Source organism: Scyliorhinus canicula, chromosome 4, assembly GCF_902713615.1.
Source record: "Scyliorhinus canicula chromosome 4, sScyCan1.1, whole genome shotgun sequence".
Lineage (NCBI taxonomy): Eukaryota > Metazoa > Chordata > Chondrichthyes > Carcharhiniformes > Scyliorhinidae > Scyliorhinus > Scyliorhinus canicula.
Window position 1 is genome coordinate 236,209,832 of NC_052149.1, and position 14,157 is coordinate 236,223,988.

General features: G+C 43.9%; 1 protein-coding gene across 4 annotated transcripts in view; it reads right to left on the reverse strand.

The window, feature by feature from the left end:
* The window catches only part of LOC119965493 (protein diaphanous homolog 1-like), a 421,840-nt gene that overhangs the window by 239,799 nt on the left and 167,884 nt on the right, over positions 1 to 14,157 (reverse strand). For all 4 annotated transcript variants that reach the window (XR_005460521.1, XM_038796347.1, XM_038796349.1 and 1 more), the window contains 2 exons: positions 3,420 to 3,535; positions 3,125 to 3,189 (listed from right to left, as the gene is read on the reverse strand). Coding sequence is in view for 3 of the 4 variants with exons in the window: in XM_038796347.1 (XP_038652275.1) it covers positions 3,125 to 3,189; positions 3,420 to 3,535 (181 nt within the window). In the remaining variant the exon portion in view is untranslated. The remainder of the gene's footprint in view (positions 1 to 3,124; positions 3,190 to 3,419; positions 3,536 to 14,157) is intronic.

The window sequence follows — 14,157 nt, forward strand, 5'->3', positions numbered from 1 at the left end:
ATGGAGACAGTGACTGGGACGAGAGTTAAGACGACAGTTTGGTGATGGGACTACATAATTACCAGACAGCATATTGTACTGCTCACTACCATATAACAGACTCATTGGCAATTATGTATTCCAGTTAACATAGAAGCAACATACTTTCATATAGCATCTTTAACATGATAAAACATCCAAAAGCTCTTCACAGAAGCACTATAAAATACATTGCTGAGTGGCATAAGGGGAGATTATGTCAAATGACCAAAAGTTTGGCAAAAGAGGTAGATTTCAAGGAGTGCCTTAAAGGAGAAAAAGTGAGGTTGAGAAGTGGCGCAAGGTGCAGTAAGGAATTCAGGAATTTCCAGAGATGGACAGGTTAAGGTCAAGTCACCAATGGTAGAGCAATTAACATCAGGGATGCTCAAGAGACTAGAATTAAAAGAGCATAGATATCTTGGGAGGTTGTTTTTGGGGTGGCGGGCGCTGGCGGAGATTACAGAGGTAATGAGGAGCAAGGCCCTGGAGGGACTTGAAAACAAGGATGAGAATTCGAAAATCAAGCCACTTGGTCATTTGGTCATCTGAAAGCCAATATAGGCCAGCAAGCACCGGGGTGATAGGGGAACAATATATATTTTTAAATTTGATCTTGGAATATGGGTGTCACTAACTGGACAAACATCCCCAGTTGCCCTTGAAGATGCAGTTAAGAGTCAATCACATTGCTGTGGGTCTGGAGTCAAATGTAAGCCAGACCAGGTAAGGATGGCAGATTTCCTTCCCTAAAGGGCATAGGTGAACCAGATGGTTCAAGTTAAGACACATGCAGCAGAGGTTTGAACTACTTCATGTTTATGCCAGGTAGAAAGTGGGAGACAAGCCAGGAGGGTGTTGGATTGATCAATTACATAGGTAGCGAAGGCAAGAATGAGTGCTTCAGCATTAGAAGAGCTGAGGTGGGGACAAAGTCAGATGATCTTGGAGGTAAATATAGAGGGTATTAGTAATGATGTGAGTATGTTGTTGGAAGGTAATTTCAGAGGACAAACATGAATTTAAAGATTGCAAAAGAATGAGCTAGTCTCAGACTGTTACCAGAGAGAGTGTCAAAGGCTGCAGACACATCAAAAAGGATAAGGAAGGGCAGTTTACCTTTATCAGACATGCAGAATGTCACCTCTGATTTTGATAAGTGCTATTGCAGTCCTGTGGCAGGAACAGAAACTGAACTGGAGAAATTCAAATAGAGAGGTCAAGGAAAGATGGTATCGGATTTTGGAGGTGACATCACATCCAAAGTCTTTGGAGAAGAAAGTTTGCAAGGTCAGATTGTTTTTTTTTTACAAGGAGAGTGGTGACAATAACTGGAGACAGAGAGAGAGTGACAATAATTGGAGACACAGAGAGAGAAAACCGTTCACAATATTGACTAGCATGGGGACAAGGAGGGGAAGTTGGTCGGTCAGCAGTTTAGTAGAAATAGCGTCAATGGAGCAGGAGGTGCGCCTCATATATGATGAGCTCAGAAAGGGCATGAACAAACAATGGAGAGAAACTACAGAAAGACGTAGAGTTCGAATAACGCTTTAAAAATCACAAATAGGTACTTTATAAAGTATTTTTTCTGAGCATATGGGCATTGTTAGCAAGGCCAGCATTGATTGCCCATCCCTATTTCCCCTTGAATGGTGGTGAGCGACTTGCTGGGCCATTTCAGAGGGCAGTTAAAGTCAACTACATTGCTATCGGTCTGGGTTTGTATGTAGGATGCCCGAATTCCTTCCCTGAAGGACAAGAGTGGGCCAGTGTGTTTTCATGACAATCTGGTATTTCGTGATGATTATTAATAGGACCAGCACTTCATTCCATGTTTATTAATTAATTGAATTTAAAATCCTCCAGCTGCCTAGGTGGGATTTGAACATTCATCCATAATCACAGAATTGTTACTGTGCAGAGGCCATTCGACCCATCATGTATGCACCAACTCACCAAATATCTTTCATTGAAAAGATGAAGATTTGGAATAGGATAAGAAAAGAGAAGGGAAGAAAATTAGACAGAGAGAGAAATATAGGGAAAGAGAGAGAAGAAATAGGTGGTATAAAGAGAAAATGAGAAACAAAAATAAATTCTGTACACAAGCAGAAGCATTTTCAATTACAATAAACTAAAATAACCCAGTGTATGATTTTTGGAGAATCAAGTAAAAGGACCTTATAAAAAAGAAAGAGACTAGACCGGAATATCAGGGTATCTTCATCAGTTTCCTCTTTCATCTGTTCTTTCCTTCCTCACTCAATCTTATTCCACGGAGGTTAGTGAAAGCAAGGTCAAGTAACAATCAAACCAATGCTGTAAATATAAAGTGATGGATGATCTGGGCTTTGACAACCTCTTGAATCACTTAAAATTTGGCAATTTCTCCAAACCGTGTCTTATTTGTCCATTTGCCTAATTGACTCAGTCCTCCCTTTCCCGCAGAGGCCAATTGTTTTGTGCTTTTTTTTTTTACTTCATTCCGGGTGTATGGGGCCATCCTGCCTCAGGTGAGATATTTCAGCGGAGGACAGTAAGAGTAGAAGGGTGCAGAGATACTGATTTTCCAACCTTCCATAGAAAGACGGATGGTGCCACAGTACTAGAGGTTTGCAAATATTACACCCTGGCTCAAAAAACAGGGAGAACGTTAAACCAAATTAACGACAGCCAATCAAACACTGGAAACAATAATCTCAGAAAAAATTAACAGATTATTAGCAGTCATCAAAACAACTCCTAAATTAATAAAAATACAGGAAGTGCGTGTGGAAGATGTAGACCAGAATCACCTTGCAATGGAATACAGGGGTCAGTTTGAAGTGTACTTCCACTGACAGCTAAATTAATTTTTTAATGAAAATGTACTATGCTATTTCCTAAGCACTGCTGCAGCTAACCTTTTTTGTCAAACTATTAAATGCAAACATCTCTATGTGAAACTATTAACAGCCAGCTATTTGAATGTTCCAACAACGTTTTATTAAAAGCCTGACTGCTTGACATTTCCAAGGCTGGCTCGGAGTAGAGCTGTCTATCACATGTTGTGCAAAGGCCATACCTACCTTCAAAACTAAATTAACTTTTTTAGCTGAATTACCTTTTTTTCCAGTTCTGCGGCTTTAGTTTCACTGATTTGCACTTTGGTTTTGTCAATCAAGTTGTCTGCAAAACATAAACCCATCCAAATGTTGTTAGGCACTTCCAACCTGACACACTGTGCAGTTCCAACATTGAAACAAAACAAAGGAAAAATAAATGCTAGTCCTTGTACAATATCTTAATACTTCATTGGGGAGTCTCAAAAAACTACATACAATTAGTTTACTTTGCAACACAGTGGTAGTTATCGGGGCAAAATCAATTTGAGAAAGATGATCAGAAACTCTATTTACCTATTAAATGCTCCACGTCCAGAGTGAATTTTCTGCATTTGAAGTCAGGGTCAGATCCATTTTTCTGTAGGACTACCTGAGAGACACATTCATCTAAAAGTTTGTAATACTGTGGCCTGAAAACAAAGACGACATTTTACACAATTATTTTCTTTCCGGCTTCATTCTGGGAAATGATAAGTAAACCAACTTGCACAGTATTTGGTTTAGTTTTGGCATTAGCTCAGTGTGGAGGTGGTAAAGAGGATTTGAGTTCAAGCACAAGCCCAGATTTGAACACACAAGCTCAGCTGATGCTCCAATGCCGTGCCCGGACAGAGTGCTGTACTGTTGGAGGCTTCATCTCTCAGTGAGACATTAAACCAAAGGCCCCCTCATCCCTCTCAGTTGGATGTAAAAGTTCCCATCGAACTATTCCAAGAGCAGCAAGACATTTCTTCCCAATGACCAGCCAAACAGTTACCCCTCAACCAACCCCACCAAAGCAGACTACCAGGTCATTATCACAAAGCTTTTTGTGGAAGCTTGCTGTGTGTAAATTTGTTGCTCCATTTCTCATATTACAACAGTAGCTACACTTCAAAAGAACTTCATTAGTATTTTGGGACATCCAGAGATTTTGAAAGCGCTGTATAAATGTAACTTTTCCTTTTTGTGTTGGCAAAAATTACACATTTTTTCTGACATGCTATAAACTTGTACTTTTCAAGCTACTATTCAAATCAACTATTATCTAATCATGGCTTACAGGGGAAATTAGAGATAGTATTAGAGGCAAGAAAAAGGCATGCAAATTTTCTGGGAAAAGTCCACAGAATTGGGAGCAGTTTAGAATTCAGCAAAGAAGAACAAAGGGATTGATTAAGAAGGAGAAAATAGAGTACGAGAGTAAGCTTGCAGGAACATGAAAACTGGCTTCAGTTAGCTGGAAATTGGGAGAGAGTGTAGTAATGCTAATTAGTGGTGATGAATGCAGTGATAAGGAAAAGGCTCCAGTACGATCACTGCCAGTTAAACTTAGCCATCACAGCCTTTGTCCAGAGTTAACAGGCAACATTTTAGGCAGCTTCTGGTCATCTGTATGATCTAATGTCCAGACAATAGTCACTGCTGTCAACAGATATCCAGAATACACTGCTTTTAAAGATTTCAGTCTGCCAGCCAGACTATTAGTAAATCAATTTTGTTTTTAGACAGACCAGGTTTGACCCCAATTGTACATTAGAAATGCACAACTATTTTTTTTAAATAAAGTTAGCGTACCCAATTCATATTTTCCAATTAAGGGGCAATTTAGCGTGGCCAATTCACCTACCCTGCACATCTTTTGGGTTGTGGGGGCGAAATCAACGCAAACACGGGGAGAATGTGCAAACTCCCCACGCGAACAGTGACCCAGAGCCGGGATCGAACCTGGACCTTGGCGCCGTGATGCAGCAGTGCTAACCATGATGCCATCATGCTGCCCAAAAGTACAACTATTTTACCACAACAGCAGAACATGCTGGAAATACTCAGCAAGTCAGGCAGCTTCTGTGGAGAGAAAGAGTGTTAATGCATCCCCCCTGCCCTCCCATGACAGATTCTCTGTGGTGTCAGCAGGAAAACACGCCAACGTGAAACCCACTCAGAATAACATACAGATGTCGGGAATCAATGTTTGGGGTTGCCTCCGGAGTTGGGGATAGGCACTGCCTGCAACCCTGGAACATCACAGCAATGGATCAGATGTCCTGGAGGAGGTCAATCTTTCAGCCTCAGAATATTCCTGGGGATCCATATTCTGGTCTCAGAGTCCCCCCAGAGATCTATCTTCATTTTTAGATGGTCCACTTTCTTTATCCAATGATGGGTTAGTGATGTTGGACACCTTTTCATTCTGGCATTCAAGCACATTATACACTATCCAGGTGTGCACCGAATAAGTTGTAAAACACCTTGGTGTATAATTAATGAGATTGGAGCTGAAAGCTTTGGCATGTTTTCCCGCTCGCCACCGCAACACACCATGTTCCTGACCCCACCACAGCACTTAGTTTCAAAATGGGAGCATTTGGCCCAATATTTCAGTGTGAGATGACCTTTCATCACAATGCTCTTTGACATTAATACAGTCTAGTTTTATTCATATAGGGGCTAGTTGAATGCATACAGCTAAAGAAGCAAAATATTAAAAGTGTCTTGACCATGGGAACGCAGTCATTTTCTCATAATGAATTAACCATTGCATTCTAGGGTATTCAGCACTGAGAACTTATTGTTCTCTGTCCAATCAAATCATTTCTAGCTAGGTCTCTGCCAAGATATGAGATATAGCTGGTGAGAGAAAACATATTGAGTACTTTTCCCAAGACTGCGCACGCAGACTCTAAGCTAGTTTTGATAGACATCAGTTAATCTTAAGGAATGTCCAATGTTTGATTAACAAGTTATCCTCTAAGTAACAGACATTCATTTGAACAAGCCAGGAGTTCTTATCCAAGTGATCAGCAATAAAGTCATATTTTTGACATCTCCCACCAACCAGACAACCGATTCTTCTTCGCAGGTAAAATAAGAGCCCCCACAGACAGGAAGAAGGGGCGAAGGAAAGGACACAAACATCAACAAAAGGTGGCTCGCCTTCTTCAGGGGCTGCCGAATTCCTCTTGAAAATGAGATTTGCCTGTGATATGTTCTACTCACTAGAGCCAACATTCACTCAGGTTGACCCACACAAAATAGGGACAGAAGCGAGATTAATAAAGGCAAGTAGCACCCCAGAATGTATCAGCACCTCTTGTGGGCAGGGGTAAGAGGGGAAAATAAAACGGCCCATATTCCTCCTTCGGCTTTTGGTTTTTTCCTTGGTCAACAGCTTCTGTGATGAACAGATGCACAACAATAAACAATCAGGAGCACAATCAATTCTCAGACCCAGGCAGCTCGGCCAATTAAACCTTTGTTGCATATTTCCTTCCATAAAGCCAATATTGAAATTTGTGGCAGTGTGAAATCAAAGAATGAGTGGTTTGCATTAAACCTGTTCACGGGATAAGTTTTGTTTAATGGAAGCAACAAAAGCTCTACGACCCTTCAACAAAGGAGTTATTTTTGAAGCAGGTTGCAAGCTCTTGCTAACATTATATGTACTTAAATGTTTTGAAAAAGTAAACTGCACAGATTCCTGGGTCTACATGTACAATGGAAACTGACTATGTCGACCTGTCACACTGTAATTACACCCTTCCATCCCAAACAAGGATTACAATGTCACCACTGGTTTGTGGCTGCAATTATGTTGACTTTTTTGTTCTAAATGGGTGATATAGGAGTTTATAATGCCAGTATAAAGAGGACGGAATGCACAATATAAAAATAAAGACTTTGAAAATCTCCTTGTTCTCCAATTCTGCTTCAGTTGCAGATTGCCTTGGCTCTCCATATTCTACAGGCAAAGTTCTACAACTAGGACGCAACATAAAATTCCAGTATCCAAGATCCAAATGCTTCCAAACTGTTACTTTGTGCACTACGATTAACTGAACAGTGCTTTGCACTGTTACAGGTGGCAGTGGCGTAGCGGCAATGTCACTGGACTAGTAATCCAGAGGCCCGGGTTAATGCTCTGGGTACACGGGTTCAAATCCCACCTCAACAGCTGGTCAAGTCATTTAATAAGGCTGAAATAAAAAGTTAGTCTCAGTAACGGTGAGCATGATTGTCACAAAAACCCATCTGGTTCACTAATATCCTTGAGGGAAGGAAATCTATTGTCCTTACCCTGACTTGTTTTGCGAGATGTTAGGTTAAGGTGCCGTCCTCCCACTCAGGTGGGCACAAAAGATTCCACAGCATTTTCTCGAAGAGGAGCAAGCAGGTTACCCCAGGTATCTGTACAAATACATTTTAATCATTGCCACAAAAGAACTGAGGCAGAGGGGGTCGTGGACAGCATTTGTTAGATGTGGTCACATAGCAGCTTAAGGAAGTGCAGTCAGAAGGGAGGCAGGAAGGTAGCCAGGGAAGCCCGAGAGTGCATTACACCCAAGAACCATTTTTCTGCGTGGGAAAAGGATGAGCGTGACGGCTCCTCTGCGGAGCACAGCTAGAGCGAAGTTCACGGTACTGTGTGTGGCTCTGGCTCAGCTGTACGAAGGAACAGGAGTAAAAGTAGAAGAGCAATTGGGGGGGGGGGGGGGGGGGGGTGCAAACAGGTGTTTTTGCTGCCGCAGATGTGACTCCAGGATGGTGTGGTGCCTGGGTCAAGGTTTTCTCTGAATGGCTGCAGAGCATTCTGAAGGGGGAGGGTGAACAGCCAGAGGGCGTGCTTCACATTGGCACCAACGACATAAGTACAAAGAGGGATGCGATCCTGCAATAAGAGCTAAGTAGCAGGTTGTAAAGCAGGACAATGACGGTTGTAATCTCTGGATTACACCCGGTGCCACACGCTGGTGAGTATAGGAATAGGAGGAAAGAGCTGTGGCTAAAGAGATGGTGCACGAGTGATGTCTTTAATTTCACTTAATCGGTTTCTGGGGAAGTTGGGACCTGTACAAGTCAGACGGGTTGCACCTGACCAGAATGTGACGAATACCCCTGCGGAGGGGTTTGTTTTGTGGGGGGGACGGGGGGGGGGGGGGGACTGCAGTGAGGACTGATATCTTAGCTCTTGCCTCAGTTGAGGTCATATGGCATATGGGTGAAATTTTACACCTAAAAAGGTGGCAAGCACATTCCTGGGAGTGTTCTATAGGCCTCCAAACAATCATGGACAGATAGAAGAGCAGATAGTAGATCGCGGCCGGCGTCGGGGCAGAGAATCCAGTTCCCCGCATGGAATCGGGACCGGTGGCAGTTCCCCGATCCTCTCGGGCCCGAAAAGCGGCATACCCGGACAGTACGCCGCGTCGCACATCCCCTTATCTGGGACCATTGTTGGACGGCCGCCCTGCCATTCTCGGCCCCCAACAGGCCGAAGTCCCGATGGCGTGGATCTAATATGGTTCTGCCGGTCAGGATACTGAGTCCGCAGGCGCCCTGGTCGGGGGGCGGGCCGATCGGAGGGCAGGGAGAGCCTTATAGGCGGCCGGGAAAGTCTTGGGCGGGTGGTCCGGGTGATCCGGGGGGGGGGGGGGGGGGGGGGTTAATGTTCAGGGTCCAGCCCCATGGTCCAAGTCCACCATGGAGTACGGCGCGGCCACTGGAGGCCGTAGCTGTGCGCGGCCTCCGACCCAGAAGTGCAGGGGCCCGTATCTGCAGCAAAAGCTGCTAAATCCACATGGGGTCCATGCTAGCCCCCTGCAGAGCTAGGAATATGTGGCCCTTTCATGCCAGTTTTTCTGGCGTGAAAGTCCACAGTTTTTACAACGGCGTGGGGACAGTCTCAAACAGAGAATCCAGCCAAGGTTTCCGAACGGGGGAAGGCCGATTTTAATAGGTGAAAGTGGAACGGGAGCAGCTATTTGGAGGAAGATTCACATCAGAACAGTGAGATGATCTGATGGGCAGAACAGAGGAAAATGGAATTTAACCCCTGAAAAATGAGGTGCTGCATTTTGAGAGGACTAACAAGGCAAGGGAATAAACAATTCATGGTACAATGCTGGGAGGTACAGAGGACCAGAGGGATCTTGGAACGCATGGCCAAAGATCCCTGAAGGCAGCAAGACAGGGAGAAAAGGTGGTTGAGAGGAATATGGGATATTTGCCTTTATTAGCAGAATACAAAGTCAGGGAGGTTATGATGGAGCTACATTTAGGAGTACCGTGTGCAGCTCTGGTCACCAGAATATAGGATGTCTTTCAACTTGAATAGGATGCATTTCAGCTATGAAGGGCAGCTGGTAGACTGGGGTTGTTTTCCTTGGAGCAGAGAAAGCTGAGGGAGGACCTCATTGGAGGTGTACAAACCTCTGAGGGAAAAAGATAGAGTAGATAGGAAGAATACTTTCCACCTTAGTAGAGGGGTCAATATCCAGGAAGATGATTTAAGGTGAGAGGCAGGGGATGTAGAGAGGATCTGAGGAAAAATGTTTTCATCCAACGGGTGGTGGGAGACAGGAACTCGCTGCCTGGAAGGGTGGTTGAGGTGGGAACCCTCACAACATTTAAGAAGCATTTCGATGAGCACTTGGAATGCCCGAGCTTACATGGCTATGGACCAAGTGCTGAAAAATGGGATTTAGAGTAGATAGGTGTTCGCTGGCCAGCACAGACACGATGGACCAAAGGGCCTGTTTCTGGGCTGTAAAACTCTATGACTGTATTATGTGGACACTCCAGGTCACATTGCTGTTTATAGGAGTTTCTGAATTCAAGTAGATTACGTGTTCCCCACTTCCCACAGTACAACAGTAACTACACAGTAAAGTGCTTTGGGACATCCTGTGTGCATGGAGGCTGCGATATAAATATATTTTTACTTCTTGAAATCTTCTGTTCCTTTCTCCCTCATGTGCTAAGTTTATTCTTAAATGTATCTGCTCCAATTGCCTTAACTACTTCTTGCAATAGCAACTTCCACATTCTTACCACACCAAGTGCACACATTTCTCCAGAATGCTCCAATGGAATTATTGGTGGTTCCCTTCTATTGATGATGCTTCGATTGGCATCTTCAACAAGTGAAACACTCTGATTCTCGCGATTGGGCCACCTTCACTTTCCGAGTGAAAACGGTCCCAGCTTGTTCAGTTTTTCCTGATAGTGCTAATCACTCTTCTGTGAACATCCTAATGAATGTTTTTTTTTTCCACCTCCGATGACTCCAATGCAGCCACGTATACAATTGAGCCACCTTCCTAATGAAATAATCTCGAGGGTAAAAAAAAAATCAGCCAAGTTTAAGAATTGCTCCGGCACATTCCCCAAGGCAATCAGGCAGTGCATCAGGCAGAGCCACAAATCCTTGTACTCCCAATGAACCCACAACTTACCCCCGATGACATCAACTAGTTCCAGAGATCAACTGTATGCATAAAAACACTTTGCAAATGACAGAGGCCACAGGCATACTGACGAAATTAGATGCAATTTAATGCAACAGAATGGGAGGTGCATTTTGGAAGGAAGGATGAGAAAATCAATGTTAACTAAATGGTACCATCCTAAAAGAGGTGCAGGAATAAAGAGAACCGGGCTCACGTATGAAAATATTTAAAAGGTGGCAGGACGGCACTGTAGCACAGTGGTTAGCACAATTGCTTCACAGCGCCATGGTCTCGGGTTCGATTCCCGGCTTGGGTCACTGTCTGCATGTTCTCCCTGTGTCTGCGTGGGTTTCCTCCGGGTGCTCCAGTTTCCTCCCACAAGTCCCGAAAGACGTGCTTGTTAGGTGAATTGGACATTCTGAATTCTCCCTCTGTGTACCCGAACAGGCGCCCAAGTGTGGTGACTAGGGAATTTTCACAGTAACTTCATTGCAGTATCAATGTAAGCCTACTTTGTGGCAATAATAAAGATTATTATAAAAAATTAACAAGGCTGATAAAGAGGCATATATGGCCTTGGGCTTTATAAATAGAGAAGAGCAGGAAAGCAAGGAAATTACGTTAAATATTTCTGGTTATGCCTCATCTGGGGAACTATTACGGGCATCACAACAGAGGAAGGATGTGGAGACCTTGGGAGTGTATACAGAGATTCAGCCGAATGTTAGCAGGTGTGAGAGATTTCAGTTAGATGAAGAGACTAGTTTATGGTTGTTTTCCTTAGAGCAGCAAAGGGCAAGGGGAGATATAATTAAAGTGCATAAAACGATGAGAGGTCTTGATAGGGTAAAGAAAGAGTAATGATTTCAAATGACAGAATGAGTTGGGGAAGTGGGTAGATGGGTGGCAGATGAAGGTCAATGTGGAGAAGTGTGAGGTGATGCGTTATGATAGGAAGAACATGGACAGGCAATACAAAATGGAATCATAGAATCCCTGTAGCACAGGAGACCATTTGGCTCATGGAGTCTACACCAACACTTCGAAAGAGCATCCTACCTCAGCCCAATTCCCCCACCCTATCCCTGTAACCCACCTAAGCTTTGAACACTTAGGGGCAAATTTATCATGGCCAATCCACTTAACCTGCACATCTTTGGACTGTGTGAGGAAACCGGCACACCCAGAGGAAACCCACGCAGACACAGGAGTAAAATTCTTAAAGGATGCAGGATCAGAGGGACCTGCATGTATATGTGCATAGATCATTGAACGTGACAGGGCAGGTGGAGCGAGCAGTTAAGAAAGCAGATAGCATCCTGGGCTTTATTAATAGGGGCGTAGAGTACAAGAGCAAGGAGGTTCTGCTGAACTTACACAAGACACTAGCTGTAATATTGTGCACAGTTCTGGGTGCCACACTATAGGAAGGATGTGTATGGATTGGAGAGACTGCAGAAGAGATTTATAAGAATGGTTCCAGGGTTGAGAAAATTCAATTATCCAGATATACTGTGGAGGTTTGAACTGTTCTCCTTGGAGAGATGGCCAAGGGGAGATTTGATAGAGATGTTCAAAATCATGAGGGACTGGACCGAGTGCATAGAGAGGGGGAAACATGATTATCTGACTAGAAACAATGTGCAGGGGTATGGGGAAAAGACAGGGGAATGGTACTAAGTTGTGATGCTCATTTGGAGAGCTGGTGCAGACATGATGGGCCAAATGGCCTCCTTCTACACGGTGACAATCGTGATTCAGTGAAGTGTTGCCAAACAGGAGACACAGAATTAAGGTAATTTGCAAACTTACCACAGGGAGACTTTTTTTTGTTTTACACAATAGAAACATAGGAGCAGGTCATTCAGCCCTTTGATCCTGCTCCGCCATTCATTATCATGGCTGATCATCCAACTAATAGCCTAATCCCACTTTCCCCCCATATCCTTTGATCGCCTTCACCCCAAGTGCTATATCTAACTGCTTCTTGAAAAATACAATGTTTTGGCTTCGCCACTTCCTGTGGTAACAAATTCCACAGGCTCACCACACACTGGGTGAAGAAATTTCTCCTCATTTCTATCCTAAATGGTCTATCTTGTATCGTCAGACTGTGACCCCTGGTTCTGGATACTCCCCATCAGCAACATCCTTCCTGCATCTTCCTGTCCAGTCCTATTAGAATTTAAAAGGTTTCTACGAGATTCCCCCCCCCCCCCCCCTCCCCAAATCTTCTGAACTCCAGTGAATACAATCCTAACTGACTCAATCTCTCCTCGTACGTCAGTCCTGCCATCCCAGGAATCAGTCTGGTAAACATTTGCTGCACTTTCTCTGGAGCAAGAACATCCTTCCTCAGATAAGGAGACCAAAACTGCAATATTCCATAATATTCCAGGTGTGGCCTCACAAAGGCTCTGTATAATTCCAGCAAGACATCCCTGCTCTTGTACTCGAATCCTCTCACTATGAAGGCAAACACACCATTTGCCTTCTTTACCACCTGCATGCTTATCTTCAGCAACTGGCGTACGAGGACACCCAGGTCTCATTGCACATTCCCCTCTTCTAATTTATGGCTATTCAGGTAACAGTTTGCCTTCTTGTTTTTGCTCCCAAAGTGGATAACCTCGCATTTCTCCAAATTATATTGCAGCTGCCTCTCATTTGCCCACTCGCTCAACTTGTTCAAATCACACTGAAGGATTTCTGCAACCCCCTCAGAGCTCACCCTCCCAGCTAGCTGGGTGACATCTGCAAGGAGTGCTGTGATCTGTAGCGCAGTGAAGGGGATCGGATATATACTTGAAAGAGAAAAACCTGCATGGCACTGAGCAAACAGTTCAGGAATGGGGCAAAGTGCAGAGCTGGGATGGTACAATGGGCCAAATGGCCTCCTTTTTCTGTGCTGTAGATTCCATGGCTCTATGACAGCAAAGCCATGGTCTCCTGAAGGCAATTTCAGTAAGCTTTGCCAAACAAAATAATTGTTCCCAAGTCCAAGTCTCAACCCACCTCTGACTTCAGTACATGGAAAATGTGCTCCAAGGCTGGATGACAATCATTATATTTGGAAATAAAATTTAAACAGTTAATAAATGAAGGACCTCAAAGAGGCATCAGCCAGAACATAACATTCATTGTGTATGCGTGATCGAAGGTTGCTGAGCACTGAATCCAGCTTCCTGCTCTTGTGCCTCAATTCAAGGTTGTCACAGGTCAGGGATTTGGCCGGTGCTGCTCCGTAAACAGGACGCTGACGGATGATTCAGAAAGGAAATCATTTTTCCACATTCAGCTCAATTTTACTTTAACTATCTTCTCCTGTTTAAGGGAACAGTCGTTTCCTGGCAGTAATTCCTCTGCATTATTAAAGCAGAAGGATTGTATATTTTGAAATGGTGATACAAAGCAGCTCCTGCAGAGACCTGTCCTTTCCAAACTCTCCAATAGCACGTACTCAGATATAATGCTCTTTCTCCCGGCTAATATTCACTCCCCCCCCCCCCCCCCAATCAGCATGTCGAAAAAAAGCAGCCATTATTTAATTGCTGCTTGTGGAAAATGCTTCACAATCAAAGTACTTCTGATATGCAGTCACAGCTCGAATGTAGAAATGCAGCAGGCAATATGCATACTTCAACGTCCCATCAATAGCAACGAGATTGTGGACAGCCAAGCTCTTTATTGATGTTGCTTGAAGGGTAAATATTGACCTGGGAGAATACCACTGATCATCTTAGAAATAGCTGCCATGGGGTCTTTTATGCCCACTTACAAGGACAATCAGGGTTCCCATTGATGCCTCGCCTAAAGGACAGCAA